The 13,428-nt window shown below is 37.8% G+C and overlaps 2 protein-coding genes across 3 annotated transcripts; both read right to left on the bottom strand.

The window, feature by feature from the left end:
• Positions 1–765: 765 nt before the first annotated feature.
• LOC113754238 (CRM-domain containing factor CFM2, chloroplastic) lies at positions 766–7,393 on the bottom strand. Of its 2 annotated transcripts, XM_027298610.1 has the most exons (14): positions 6,570–7,393; positions 5,563–6,094; positions 5,353–5,483; positions 4,909–5,223; positions 4,669–4,825; positions 4,256–4,548; positions 3,990–4,049; positions 3,843–3,899; positions 3,643–3,750; positions 2,654–2,891; positions 1,809–1,939; positions 1,319–1,653; positions 1,134–1,191; positions 766–1,009 (listed from the first exon to the last, which is right to left on the bottom strand). In XM_027298610.1, the coding sequence occupies exons 1-12, from the start codon at positions 7,275–7,277 to the stop codon at positions 1,420–1,422; spliced, it is 2,964 nt and encodes a 987-aa protein (XP_027154411.1). In that variant the 5' UTR covers positions 7,278–7,393; the 3' UTR covers positions 766–1,009; positions 1,134–1,191; positions 1,319–1,419. The 2 variants fall into 2 exon arrangements, with proteins under 2 accessions (XP_027154411.1, XP_027154410.1); XM_027298609.1 differs by having other exon boundaries at positions 766–1,191.
• Positions 7,394–7,750: 357 nt separating this feature from the next.
• Positions 7,751–11,381, bottom strand: LOC113753630 (protein CREG1-like). The gene is made up of 6 exons (XM_027297830.1): positions 10,825–11,381; positions 9,715–9,750; positions 8,869–9,070; positions 8,593–8,671; positions 8,327–8,444; positions 7,751–8,177 (listed from the first exon to the last, which is right to left on the bottom strand). Exons 1-6 carry the CDS (start codon positions 11,016–11,018, stop codon positions 8,153–8,155), a joined length of 654 nt encoding a protein of 217 aa, XP_027153631.1. The 5' UTR covers positions 11,019–11,381; the 3' UTR covers positions 7,751–8,152.
• Positions 11,382–13,428: the final 2,047 nt, after the last annotated feature.

The following is a 13,428-nucleotide window of genomic DNA, read 5'->3' as shown; positions in this document are numbered from 1 at the left end:
GTCCTAGCATAAGGGAATCCCAGGCCAAACCTAATTTCTTCTTGGTCGCTGTGTTCACTCATGGATCATGAAGTACATGCAACATACGTCATATGACAGTAGTTTTTTTTTTTTTTTTATCTATCATGGTAAATCATTCATTATCACTTCTCTTATGTCATTTATATCAATATGGCTATTTCATACAGCACATAATCTACAAATGGAATCCCCAGACCAAGACAAACCTAATTTTCCCAAAAGAAAAATGAGGGAGTAGGGGAAAAATAAAAGAAAAGTGACTGAGAGCATAGAAAATTTTGATGAAGCGAAGGGCGCTGCGTTCGATACCAACTGAACTGACAGCTAAAACGGGAAGCTTTGCAAACTGGTGCCGTGAGGCACGCGGCACTCCGTATTTCTTTTTTTCTTTTTTCTTTTTTTTTTGTTCAGTTTATTTTAGATAAGTCGACTCGTGGGGACAAATTTTCAGAAGATTATGCAAGCATGTGCAGCACGCTGCACGCACGTCAACCTGTGGAGGGGAAAGTTCACGTTGGGCCGTACCAAGGGTCCATCAACGTACTTATTATGAGATAGTTTGAATAGTGTATTATTTGAAATATTATTTGGAATAATTACTGTAACACTTTTTGTGATATAATGTATGTAAGATAAAAATGTGATTGAAAATATAAAAAGGTAGGTTAGAAAATATATTTGTGATGCAAGCGAAATATTATTTGGAATAATTTTGGTATCCAAACACTCCCTATATTTCGTCTAATATATTTTTTATTTTTTATTTTAAAAATAATGACTTCACACCCATTGCAAAATCAAATAGATAAAATTTAATTACAACCTGAATTTTACAGAAACTGAACCTTAAACCTGAATCAACATCATAGAATGCCATCAGGTTTTCCCTTCCGCTATGGAGTTGGGACCCCAAGAACAAAAAGTCTTCCAGTGTTCAAGTTGGAAGTGGCAGGAGCATGGCTACCTTCCCATTGTTCCGACTGCCAACCTGAGCGAGAGTCAGAGAGGGCTTCCTATATTATTTTATCGTTTTAGCAAATTCCGTGGCTACTGCTGAATAACAATAAGAAAAGCCACGGTCAAATAAAGTTCAGATTAGTTGAGATTCCCACCGAAAGAGGGCTCTGCATGTCTGCTTCATATTCAGGTTTAACAGGACGCCTCCATAGCCTGCAGTAATGTTTCAATCACAGTAAACAAGACTCACCAATACCGTATATATAGTCATATATAACTCAGGAACTCTTTTTAAGTACCGAATTCTATGGTCTGCAAGTGTCAAGTTGAAGAGTAATACCGAGATTTTGCAATTAGTGCAGAAAGCCCGGTTGCCAGATCAAATGCGTGTCAAAACCGATGCATTCCAACTAAGCTACAAAAATCAACGAGAGATGTAGCCTAAGAAGGGGATTCTTTCTCGTTGTAAGGCTGCAAACCACATTCAAGCCTGATCGCTGACATAAGATCGTGAGGTATAGCATGCGGAGTCCTACCCTCTCTGCCTGAAAAGTATCTCGAATCTGTAGTACTTTCCCGGCTACCATGGGTAGTTGTTGGCTCTCCTGCTCCCCAACCCCTATACAGTATGACTTTACTTGGTTCTTGAGACACCAGCACAGCCCCAGTGGCTTGCTGTGAGGTTAACAGGAGTTAAAACAGTCTCAAAACAACGATTTAATCAAAGCAAATATTAGCAAACATCAGAAATGATTTCTGTAAATTTCTAAAGTTAAATTTATCTCAAAGTTCATTGCAGCAGATACTTAAAACGGATTTCAATCACAAACCTCCAGCTTGAAGACCACCTCCTGGACAGAAGTCCCTTTGGCTCTGCCCTTTACATTCACTATAGCAAGAGGGTACTTTTGGAAGCGGACCTTGATTGCTTCAGCAAGTCCACTAACCTTGTTGCTCTTCCCTAAGAAATAAGACCATTTGTAAAATACTTTATGTTACCCAGCCAAACAGGTGAAAACAGTTAAAAAGAAACCTTCAATCTCAATAAAAATATAAAAGACTGCCACTTCTGTGTATCTATTGCGTCGTTTAGAAAGAAAATTGCCTCAAGAATTATTTAGAACAGTTTGGCAGTGTATTCATGAGCATTTACAATTTCAATATACTATTTTCCAATTCTTTATTGGTCTACAGCTTTTCAGAATACCATATGCTGGACTCTTACACTGATGAAAAACTAGTTATCCACATAATGCTACATTACGAGATTCATATTCTGAACACGTGTGTTCTAGAGTAGCCAGAAACCAAACTTGAGTGTCCAGAAACTACAGTCAATCACAAAAATGGCAGAGTGTAATCCACAGAGACAAAAAAATGTCCAAACAACCAACGTGCAACAAAGTTTCACAACATAAGGAACCGAACTATAGGAGTCCCAGAACCACGGCCAATGACAAAATGACAGAATGTGATCCACAGAGACAACAAATATCCCGCAACTAACATACAACAAAGTTTCTCAACAAAAGGAACTATATCAGAAATCCACATGTTTGGTGGCTGGAAAAGGGCCAAATTTGTCTCATCCAACATGTAAAACAACATTCCTCTTGAAATAGGGGTTTATAGCAGAATATTAAATCAAGAAAGATACAAAATATATTCGTATTACCTATGGCAAACACATGATGCTTTTTCATCATCAGCGCTTGTTTCCGCAAAAGTAGCCTGTCTCTATTGGAGAGGCTTTTAGCTCTAACAGGTATTGCATTGCAGCCACTTTCCTTAACTACATGAACTGATGAATCCAGCTCAGTTTTCATGGAATCAGCAGGGGACTGCATAGCTTTGGTGCCACCAAGTCTAGCCTCCATAGTACCAATGGCGGAAGTGCGTGTCACACCAAGTGTCTAAGATAAAAGAAAAAAACATTCATAGAAGATTAATTAGGCTTGTACAACTCGACTCGATTTATTGACAGAAAAGGGAATCAGGAGAAGATGAGGGTGGCACATTTCCACGAATTCAAAAGATCTTTAGCTTCTTTACTTGTACCTTTTCCCCCATTTCATTTAGATAAAGGTTCTGCATCTGCATTATCAAACTCATAGCAATGTTTTCAAAGTCATCACTCATAAATTCCATGTGAAACAGTATGCAGAGAGTTTGTTCAGCGATTCAATCCTATAGTTCTGGTTATGAAAAGAAACTAAAATGATGAAGGGAAAAAAATTATTGTGCACTAGGAAATATTTTATATTAAAAAGAAACGTAATTAACAACCATATGGCCTACACTTCACACATCCTGGGTGCATGACACTGAAATTGACTGACTTGGCAGCAGTACAAATTAAGCTGCACTGAAATTGCTGTAACCATTAAATATGCTGAACCTTCTGGAGAAAAGGTTTTTTTTTTTTTTTTTTTTTTTTAATTTAGCCTCTCTAGTTTAATGCAGCATGAATTCTCATATAAGTCCTTTACCTAAAGTAAGTGTTTTATATTTGTCATACAACAATTTCAGATTCCAAAGCCAGTGAAACAATCCATTAGATAGATGAGCATGAGGTTGACACACACTGGATTAGCATGGCCTTGGATGATGACAAAAAATATATAGCTCATTCCAAAACTCAAAAAAGAAAGGGATCCTTTTTACCTGTTCATTATAATGGCTCGTTGACAATGATTGGGAAGAGAGTTCAGGACTAGCAAGGGACATTTTATTTTTTGATGAATGGAACTTGTCTGGCTCCTGCTCTTTGTCCTGGATCATGATTAAACTGCATATATTAGCCCAGATTTTGAAATAATCTTGCCACGGAAGAACAGTATAATGAGATCTGAAAGGAAATTCACCAATTTGAGTTTTAATTCTTCAGCCAAGTCCGTCTTGTTTGTACCCTTTTCTTTGGCCTGGATCAAATGAATGATATGTAATTTCCACCAGAATACAGTCTATTAGCTGCAGAAAACAAATTAAGGCTCTGAAATAAGATAACCCACCAATTGAAGCTTCAACCGATCTATATTCTGTGTAAGCTTCAAAACATGTAATTTGAGAGACTGCAATTCATGCAAAGAGAATATGTGAGGCACAACGAGCAAATACTCATAATCAAAATACTTGATAACAAAAAAGCTGTGAGTTAACAGTGTCCTGTACCACCATAGAAAATTAAAGGAAGGATAATTTGGAATAGTTTCGTGCTTTGTCTCACTACATATACAAATGGATGAAATGAAAACCAGGGGATAAACACAAACTTGACCTCACGACGTTGTGCCTCTAAAGAACGTTTCATTGCTTCTCTTTTGCTTAGAAGCGAGCGAGGCCTCAAACAAGCAGGGCGACTGTAGTTCTTTCCACGATATACAATGATAGCAAAACCTTTGCTAACCCGTTCAACTGCTACTAAAATTCCGCCACTTTCTGCCTCCAGTGTTCGTGCTCTTGCAGTGACCTCCTCAATACTTCTTCCCCCGGTTATAATCTTCACTAATTCTCTGTATTTCCAGTGAAGATGCATATTTTCGATTGTTCCATCAAATACTCCTCGTCTTCCTGAGCATGAAAGAGAGAAATTTACAAGGATGACATGAGGCCAGAAACACACACTTTTGGCGTGCCAATGTCATTCTTCATCATAGGGGGTAGTAAGCAAGCACTTCCTTTAGCACTTACCCAGAAGCAGGAAAGGTCTCATTCTCAAGCCAATTTTTCTCAGCATATATCGTTCTTCTTCTGTAATACCTTCTTTATCAACTTCTGGCTCTTGGGTGGTCTCTTCCTTCTCCAGCTCTACAAGAAGCTTCTCTGCCATGTCTTTCTTCACTAGTGCCTGTAAGGCTGTAAATGATTAACATGTTTGGGAAAATAGACAAGTGACTGGAACAGATTTTGAGGTAGTATTACATAACATGCCTCGGATAATTTGGCAGTAGTTCTCTCAATTGCTGCTTCTGTTGAGCTTCGATGCCTTCGCTTGGAGGCAAGTTCAAGTTTCTGGTCCTCTTTACCATTATTTTCATCTCCATTACAATTTTCTGAGGTCCCCAGCCTTTGGTCTTTTGAGCTCACTGTAGTAAAACTTTTGTCTGCTCCCTTTTCTTCACCATCAAGCCCATAGTTCCTCCGCTTTTCAATTGCTAAAGAGACTGCAGCTGGCAAGAAATCCTTTCCTCTGTACAGGACAATGAATTCCTTATCTCTTGAAAGCAAGGTTCCCCCAGTTAGGTTCTGCAAGAGTATAGTTTCAAGTAAATATATGTCAGTGCAGAAGAGTTACTGGCAGTTACATGTTAGTCCCCTGATAAAACAGAGCCTAGACAGGAACGACAGAAGATCTCTTAAACCCATCTAGCAGACCTTTAGTTCCTCAGCCATCAATTCACTGTTGGTGTTCTGGACTCCTCTTTTAACAGCAATTTTGGCAATTTCACATTTCTCCCATAGCTTAATAATTGCAGCAGCCAAGCCCTGAAGTTTTCTATTTCTGCCTGAAACAAAGGAAATTGGTATAAGTAATAAACTTTGACTAGTAACTATGCAATGCTTCCCAATTCACAAATCACTCACCTAGGGCAAAATGGCATGGTAAAGGCCGACCAAGTCTCCGTAAAATTGTCATTTCATCATTTGTTAATATAGGTTTCACTCCATAAGGAAGCAGACGAAATGGTCTCCTATATCCAGGAACTGCTGCTGGTAAAAAATCAGCATCAACAGGTAAAGGTTCATACCCCCACCAATCAGTAAACCGGGGACCAAGTCCTTCTAACAGGCGATCAGCCTCTTCAGCAAGTTGTGCCTCACCAGGCAGTTGGAATCGTACTCTATTTGGAGTTCCTACACCTTGTATTAGAGGTGGATGAGATACTTTGCCGAGTGACTTAGGTACAGAAGATCTCAGGGCATTCCCACCAGATGAAGAAGCCTTCTTTTCATTATCCTCTCTGTAATCCATCCGAAAATCAACTGAAGCTTCTTCACGCAAAGAGCCATTTGCTGTATTATCATCAGAAAAGAAATAAGGGTACTTGTAATCAGCTCCTCTGTATAGCACTATGTTAGTTCCAGATCTCCAAACTACTAAGCCTCCAGTCTTCATCTGGTAATCCAAATCACCACACCACACCCAAAAGAAGGAAAACAGGTCAGATTACGTAACATTGCAGAGGAAGAAACAAAATTGAAGTGAATTATGGACTTCTGATAGTAAGTACCAATAACTGTTAAAAAAGACCATTTGCAGTTAAATATACTTCAGCACATACCATGAAGTCAAGCCATAGTAAATGCAAACTAATAATGGGCACGTAATAGGACATGTAAATCTCATTAAAACCCAAATATTACTGGACAAATTTGCCTTACAATATGTCGTTGGAAGGGTTCAAATATAACTAGCAGCTGTTTTTCACAAAGTGGTTTGAGAAACAACTTCAAGCGTAACTAGCAGCTCTACTTAAACTTGATCTTCAAACAAAGTTTTTACATTGGAAGCAAGATATGCGAATGTAACTACAATCAACACACAATTGTAGAATTGGGAAAAAAAAAGGACATTAACAATGAGATCTTACCTCTAACAACTCATGAGTCCTCTTCATATTCATCCTACAGATATCCTCACACCTGATCTTGACCACCTCATACCTCCTCCACCTCTCGTGAATCCCATTCACAATCCCTTCCGTGATCCCGGCCTTCCCAACCTTCAACTTCTTCTGCAACCGAATACCAAGTGTCCTCAGCCTCCTCAGCTCCTCCTCCGGCAAATTGAGCTCCGCCAAGGTGGGCACTGTCTCCCTTTTCTTCCTCTCCTCAATCCTCTCCTTAATCACGCCCCTCCTCAACTCGTGATACTTCTGAATCGCATTCCCCGAGCCGGGTAAGGGGACTGGGTTCTGGGGCGTGCTCCAACTCGGGTCAAGAGTGTGCCCGACCCGGTACTTCGGCAACTGGGAAGGCAACGGAACAAAGATTTCGCCCGGGGAGGGCCCATTCTTTGGAAGCTTATCTTCATCTTTGTTCTCATCCTTATCATCTTCGACGTAGCCGAGGCCGCGAAGCTTTTCGGCAATCCTTTGGATGGCGGATTGGGGTAGAGTTTCAGTGTCGCCGGTGGCAGTGGCGGCGGCTCGGCAGAAGAGCGGTTTGGGAGGAGAGACGCCGTACGTGGTAGGTGGGTTTGGGAAGGTGAAGGAGGAAGGTAGAAAGGGGTTAAGGAGGGGTCTGGATTTGGCGGGGGGAAGTAAGTAGAACTGGTGGTTGCCTGTACAAAGGGCCATTTGGCGTAGCAGGATACTAAGCCGTTAACGAATTCTTGAGGTTGGAATGCAATAAGCTTTTTATCGGCTCACCGGCCATTGCCATTGCAGGACAGAAATCCGTACCTTTGCTCTACAGCAATAATTTTTTAAGGTCTCTGTATATTATCCGGTTGAATATTTCATTTTCAGGCGTTTTCTATATCTCCTCTCCGACTGTCTCCGCCAGATTTTCAAATTTTTTTTGTACAAAATATGTGTGTTATTTATCATGTTCATATCTATAATTAAAATTCTTCCCATTATCACTCGAATAAACATACACATACGCGGTGGTATGGATTAAGATTTAAAAAGAGATACAATTAGAAAGAGCAGTTGTTTGACAACAGCAAACACCAAAACTCGAAAAATCAGTTTAAATATGATAAAATAATCAGGAAACGTCACGACTCAAAATTTTCTAGCAATTATGAAAAGTTGTTTTATACGACTGAATAATAACTAAATAAGGTTGCTTTAATAGCGGCAAACTTTTGAATTCCCACATTCCCATTTTCTAGTATTTTTCACAGTCCCAGGTTACCAACAATCTCAGGGTACAATTTAATGGGATAATTACAATCTCAGGGTTCTCTTATTTTTGCTTTTGTGCATGCAATATTGCCATCCATCAACACTAAAAATGCAATTCTTCCTTGCATTTCTATCCTCTGATATTCATTCTTTTTTCCAAGACAATGGGCAGATGCACATTGTTAATTTACATGATCGTACGAAACACATTTACAAATGAATTGGGAACGGTGTACAGAAGATCCACCCAGAAACTGAAGAACGCTTTCAGCACAACCAAACTGATTGGATCAGGCCATTATTAAGCAGATAACTACTCATCAGAAACTGAACGTGACTTTATTCCTGCAAATGCAAGAAATCCCTGCTCAAAATCGACTGATAAAGAAGACAATCACTCGCTCTCATATCCTATGGGAACTATTTCATATAAAGGATTTCTTTTGCAAGATGGAAGCACTTGAAGGCAATCATATTTATGATCAAACACTCACATGTCAGCTTGCAAATATTGCTCCACAGTGAGAGGTTTAGGGCCGCCGAACCAATTGATCATAAATATATCATAAATTTCCAGCTCGAAGAACTGGAAATTATGACCCTTAGGCCAGCCTGCATACCATTCAATTAAAACACAATTTGCAGGTAGTTCTCACGAACAAAAGCAATACAGCAGCAGGATAAAGATTTTCAAGGCCAAACTAAGTAAAGTACAAGGACAACGTTGTTTCAAACATTTATAAAGAAAAAACAAGCTTGCCTTTCATTTCAGGGTGCTTAGTGAACAGCGCAGTTTGAGCAAGCTCAGCTTCCTTGGAATTTCCGTCAAGTAATGTCAACTACACACCACAAACGCAAAGGTTAAGTCAGGATGAAACTGAACGAGTAATGTCATACAAGTGAGAAAGGCATTACAATACAACAGCACAGCAGATAACACAGCCATATTGTAAATTCAAGTGAGAAAGGCCTCCTAGAAATTAGTAAAGCCACCAGGTCTAATAAGTTCAAAATTTTCAGTTAATTGAGCTATTACCTTCCCTACAAGTGTAATTTTTGCACAAGAAGGATTTTCAGGGTCCTTGGTACCACAAGTCCCGATGGGATGTTCACTAATTGTGAAGGAAGATCTTTGGTCTTTCAAGGCATAACGTGCTGTTGGATCAAGTGTCGTCAAATAGAAATATGGGATGCCACTTCCTTTGTCTGGTTGCCCATCACTAAATGAGACCACATTTCTGTGGACAATACAGACAAGTCAATTTATGACCACAAGGAAAAACAGAAAAAGAACTAAAATAAAATAAATTTGAGTATCAGGAGACCAATAATAACTTGTATCTGAAAAGAAAACAAGAAGTTGAAACCAAGCTTTTAAAGCTCTGTTAAAGCGCATTTCAGTACATGAGCAAATTGCACAATGTTGTGCATTGTGCCAACCAGAAGTTTACTCAGGTTAGACGATGCGACCAACTCAACTCAATCAGGACACAGCAAACACACACTTCCTTCCAGGCTAATAGAAGAGTTGCAACCCTTAGAAAAGTCTTTAAACAATAAGTCTAATCTCAACAAGAAGTTGGGAAAGTACAAGTCAATTTTGAGCATAGTATTTTAAACTCCAGATAATCTCATAAAAGTGACAATCAAAGTGAAGAAGTTTCCACGTGTAAAAGCAGATTCTCGTCTATTCATGACAATCCTCAGATGACATAACGAAGCATCAGGTTTAACCTACCACAATCATCACTAGATCAGATCAGAGATTTCTTTCGCCTCAAAATTTCTTCTGTACAAAATATCACAATTTCTTGCAACAAATTACTTGTACACAGTCGCCCAAATAAGGAGGAAGAAAGCAATATTATACGACAGATCATACCCAAAAGGTGCTCCTCCCAAATCACTGGCTATGGTACTGCAAAAAAAATAGGAGGGAGTAAGATAAGATCATCTTCAACGTCTGTTTAGACAATATTTAAGATCAACAGTAATGAAAGAGGAGTTACGACTTGCCTAACATGAAACCTTCAAACGGGTAAACACGTATATTAAACAACGAAAAACTATTTGGTTCAGTTTCTTTATCATCATTTCAAATTTATACTAGTAAACCAATGTTCTTGACATCTTTGCAAGCTTCATCCAGATAGTTGTCCCACCAATTTGACCTTTGCATTGGAACTCACGTAAGTAACAGCAATCGATGCTTAACAGGAAATACAACTTTTTTCTCCATCAAAAATGTTCTCCACGATTTTTACTATACTATGAGGGGGTGTTCGTGTCTTGATCACAAGGCTTTCCTTTTCAATCTTTTGCTCTCCTCAAAAGGTGATAATGTAATGTTCAGATACTTGCATTACCTCTACAGTTTACGTATATGTGAAGAATTTTCAGCTAAAACGCTGTTTAAAGTGATCCTTCCTGACCCAGCCAGTTCTTGGTAAGGTAGCATTTATTGCATATGATGAAGTAAACAATGGCCTGCTGTGACTCCTGCCGGTTGAGAAGTAAGTTAAAACAGTCTTAAATCTTCACCTCTTACAATCAATAGAAGCAAAAACACATAAGATGTGAGCCCTGGCAATTTGAAGCTTTTACAAATTGTCGGCAATTACATGAAAATTTCCCAAGTACTAACATACAATTCCCGAAGCATTTTGGAATTAAAAGGAGCCTTTCGTTTATGTTACCCTATAATTGTAAAATTAGTGACACCCAAATTATTCAAGTCTGATGTGAGTTGAATCAGTCAAAACAATACAAAGCATCTTCAAAAGGTCAAAATTAAAATAAACTGAAAATAACTAGCATAATCCCCATAGGGATGTGCAAATCCCCCCAAAAAAAAAAAAAAAAAACATCATAACGACTTCTGAGGAATGGGAGATGGGAATTGCAACCACATCCGAAAAAAGTTCCAGGCAGCAAAATTTGAAGGACGCATTCGTTAACTAAGACAGATTGATAGATATAATAGATATTAGACCTTAGAACACCCCAGGAGCTCTGGCAGACCAACCAACGAGCGAAAGCAGCAGTGTCCTTCGGGCTGGGCCTGGTTACCGCTGTGAGTTGTTGCAGTTGCAGAGGCCGTCCCAGTACGGCTTTCTGAAGCAATACAACCACCACCAAGAGCAGCACCACTCCATGGGCATTGACCCCTCTTTTTACTCCCTTCATTCCTATTTAACTTTCAAGGGGAAAAGGGCAAAAATAAACTGAAAAGCAACGCCAGTAATTACCAAAGGAGACGATTGAATGACGATGGAATTTTGTACATGGCCCCGTATATATGTGGTTATTATAGCTGCCGTATGGAGACAGGCACAGCAATTATCAATTACTATGCCAATAATTCCTCTATTTAATTTAATTTATCCCATTAAAACGAAAACAAACACTTATTTCTTTTTCATCTTTCGGATTCTACATCTTTTTTCACGAGTATCAAAAGAGATGGTGGCACCATCAATGATCAATCAAAGAGGGAATGGGCGCGGACTCGGGGGTGGGTGCTGTTTTGATTCCTATCCAACTGGTGGTGCAATGATAGAAGAAGACTTTTGGATAAGATGTTCCCTTTGTCTTTTTCTTTTTCTTTTTTTTCACGCTGCACCCGCTCCTACTTTACTCTATACTAAGAAAAGGGATGAATTAGATTTTATGCTACACTCACTCCTAATTTACTCTACACTAGGGAGGGGGTGGCTGAATCGCCACTGGTCCAGACGGGTAACTACTTACCCGCTAGTGAAATTTCAAAAAATCCTAAATTAAATGTAGGTCAAGAGATTTAATCTCTTGATTGATAAGATGCTCATTTGTCGAGAATCTTTTTGCTCTTTGTTTCTAAGTAGTGCAGCACCCATCTCCTTATGCTACTTGCAGTAAATTAGTACTCATTTTGTTTTGGATTGTAAGTTATTTGACATATTTTTACTGTAGCACTTTTTGTGATGTGATGTATGTGAGATAAAAAAAATAATTGGGAAGATAAAAATATGTATTGAAAATTGTAATGATGATGTAAGCAAATATATTTGAGAAAATAATCAGCTGTCCAAACAAACCCACTCATTTGACACACAATTCTTCTCTTGGATTGATCTATTTTTCAAAAACAAGTTTTTCAAATACAATACTACAATAATATACAAACAAAAACAATTCAAAAAATATTTCATTCATACAATATATTAAATATTTCAAAAAATATTTATAGTAAAAGTTTTTCATATACACTGTTACAGTAAAATATTTCAAAAATATCCTCAAAAATAATTAATCCAAACAGATATGATACTGTAATTTGGAAAAAAAATTCACATATTATTGTATTTGTATCATAAACATAGTTTTCAATAACTTTTTTGTCTCATGTAATCACATCACATCACACAAAAATGGTACAATGCTATTCTAAATAAATTTTTCCCCAAATAATCTTCTATCCAAACACTTTTTTTACTTTTTATTGATTTTGTTACAACAAAATATTTTATTTTTATCAGCTAATGAGCATTGGTTAATATGACAAAGTTAAGTTAAATCAACAAATTATCTAAATACAAGGGTAGTAAATATAATGTGAAGTAAAATGGTAAATTTGATATAAATATAGATTTACCGGAATGGCAGTTAAAAGTTCACCTTTTATAAGAATAGGATTAGCAGTTACAACAGCTTATCTCACTTAAATGATTTTGTTTGTTTTGAGTACTTGTGACTGGATAGAAAATAAAAAAAAAGTTTTATTTAATAAATCTATTCTTTGATTCACTTATAATAAATTCCTCATAATACCAAGTTATAGCCATTTATTAATTGAACAAACCCCAAGTCTAGTATGTATTAGGGTTTGTATAGATTAAATATATTTAAGGGTGTTTCTTGAAATTTTTTACTATAATTTTGTATATTAAAAACTTTCACTCTAGATATATTTTGAGAGTAATTTTAAATTTTAAAACTTTTATTTAGGTGTTTTAAAAAATTTCTTTCATCCTTCCTACCATAACGCCTCATACCCTCTATCTAAACCCCTCCCGAGTAAAACCCCTTCCCTTCTCCTTATTTCATTTTCCTTTTCCACCTCTCCTCTCTCTTTTCCTATCTTCTATATCCCCTCCTTCCTCCTCTCCCCTTATTTCTTCTCTTTTCCCTCATACCATTTCTCCTTTTGTCGCAAAGAAATGTGGGATATAAAAGAAAGAAATGATGAGGAAGGAAAATGAGGAAAGAGTGGACAAGAACATAGGGAAACGAATGGGAGGAGCAAAAGGCGGGAGAGAGAAGGAGAAAGGGGGAAGAAAATAGGGGGTGAGAGTAGTGTTAGAGAAGGACGAAGTAGGATAGAAGAGAAAAAAAAAAGGGTTAAAGAAGTGAAGGGATGATAGTGGTGGGAGGGTGGCGAGGAGGCATTAAAGGAAAAAAAAATAGATAGTGAGTTTTTTCAATTGTTTTCTTAGTATTTGTAGGAAGTGTATTTGAGATGTATATAGAGTGTTTTTGTGTGTGTCTTATTGTAGTATCGCATTTGAAATATTATTGTTAAGAGAAAAAAAAAGCAAATCCATAAAAGACGTTTAGA

The sequence above is a fragment of the Coffea eugenioides genome, chromosome 11 (assembly GCF_003713205.1).
Source record: "Coffea eugenioides isolate CCC68of chromosome 11, Ceug_1.0, whole genome shotgun sequence".
Classification (NCBI taxonomy): domain Eukaryota; kingdom Viridiplantae; phylum Streptophyta; class Magnoliopsida; order Gentianales; family Rubiaceae; genus Coffea; species Coffea eugenioides.
This window is presented reverse-complemented; position numbering and strand designations above follow the sequence as displayed.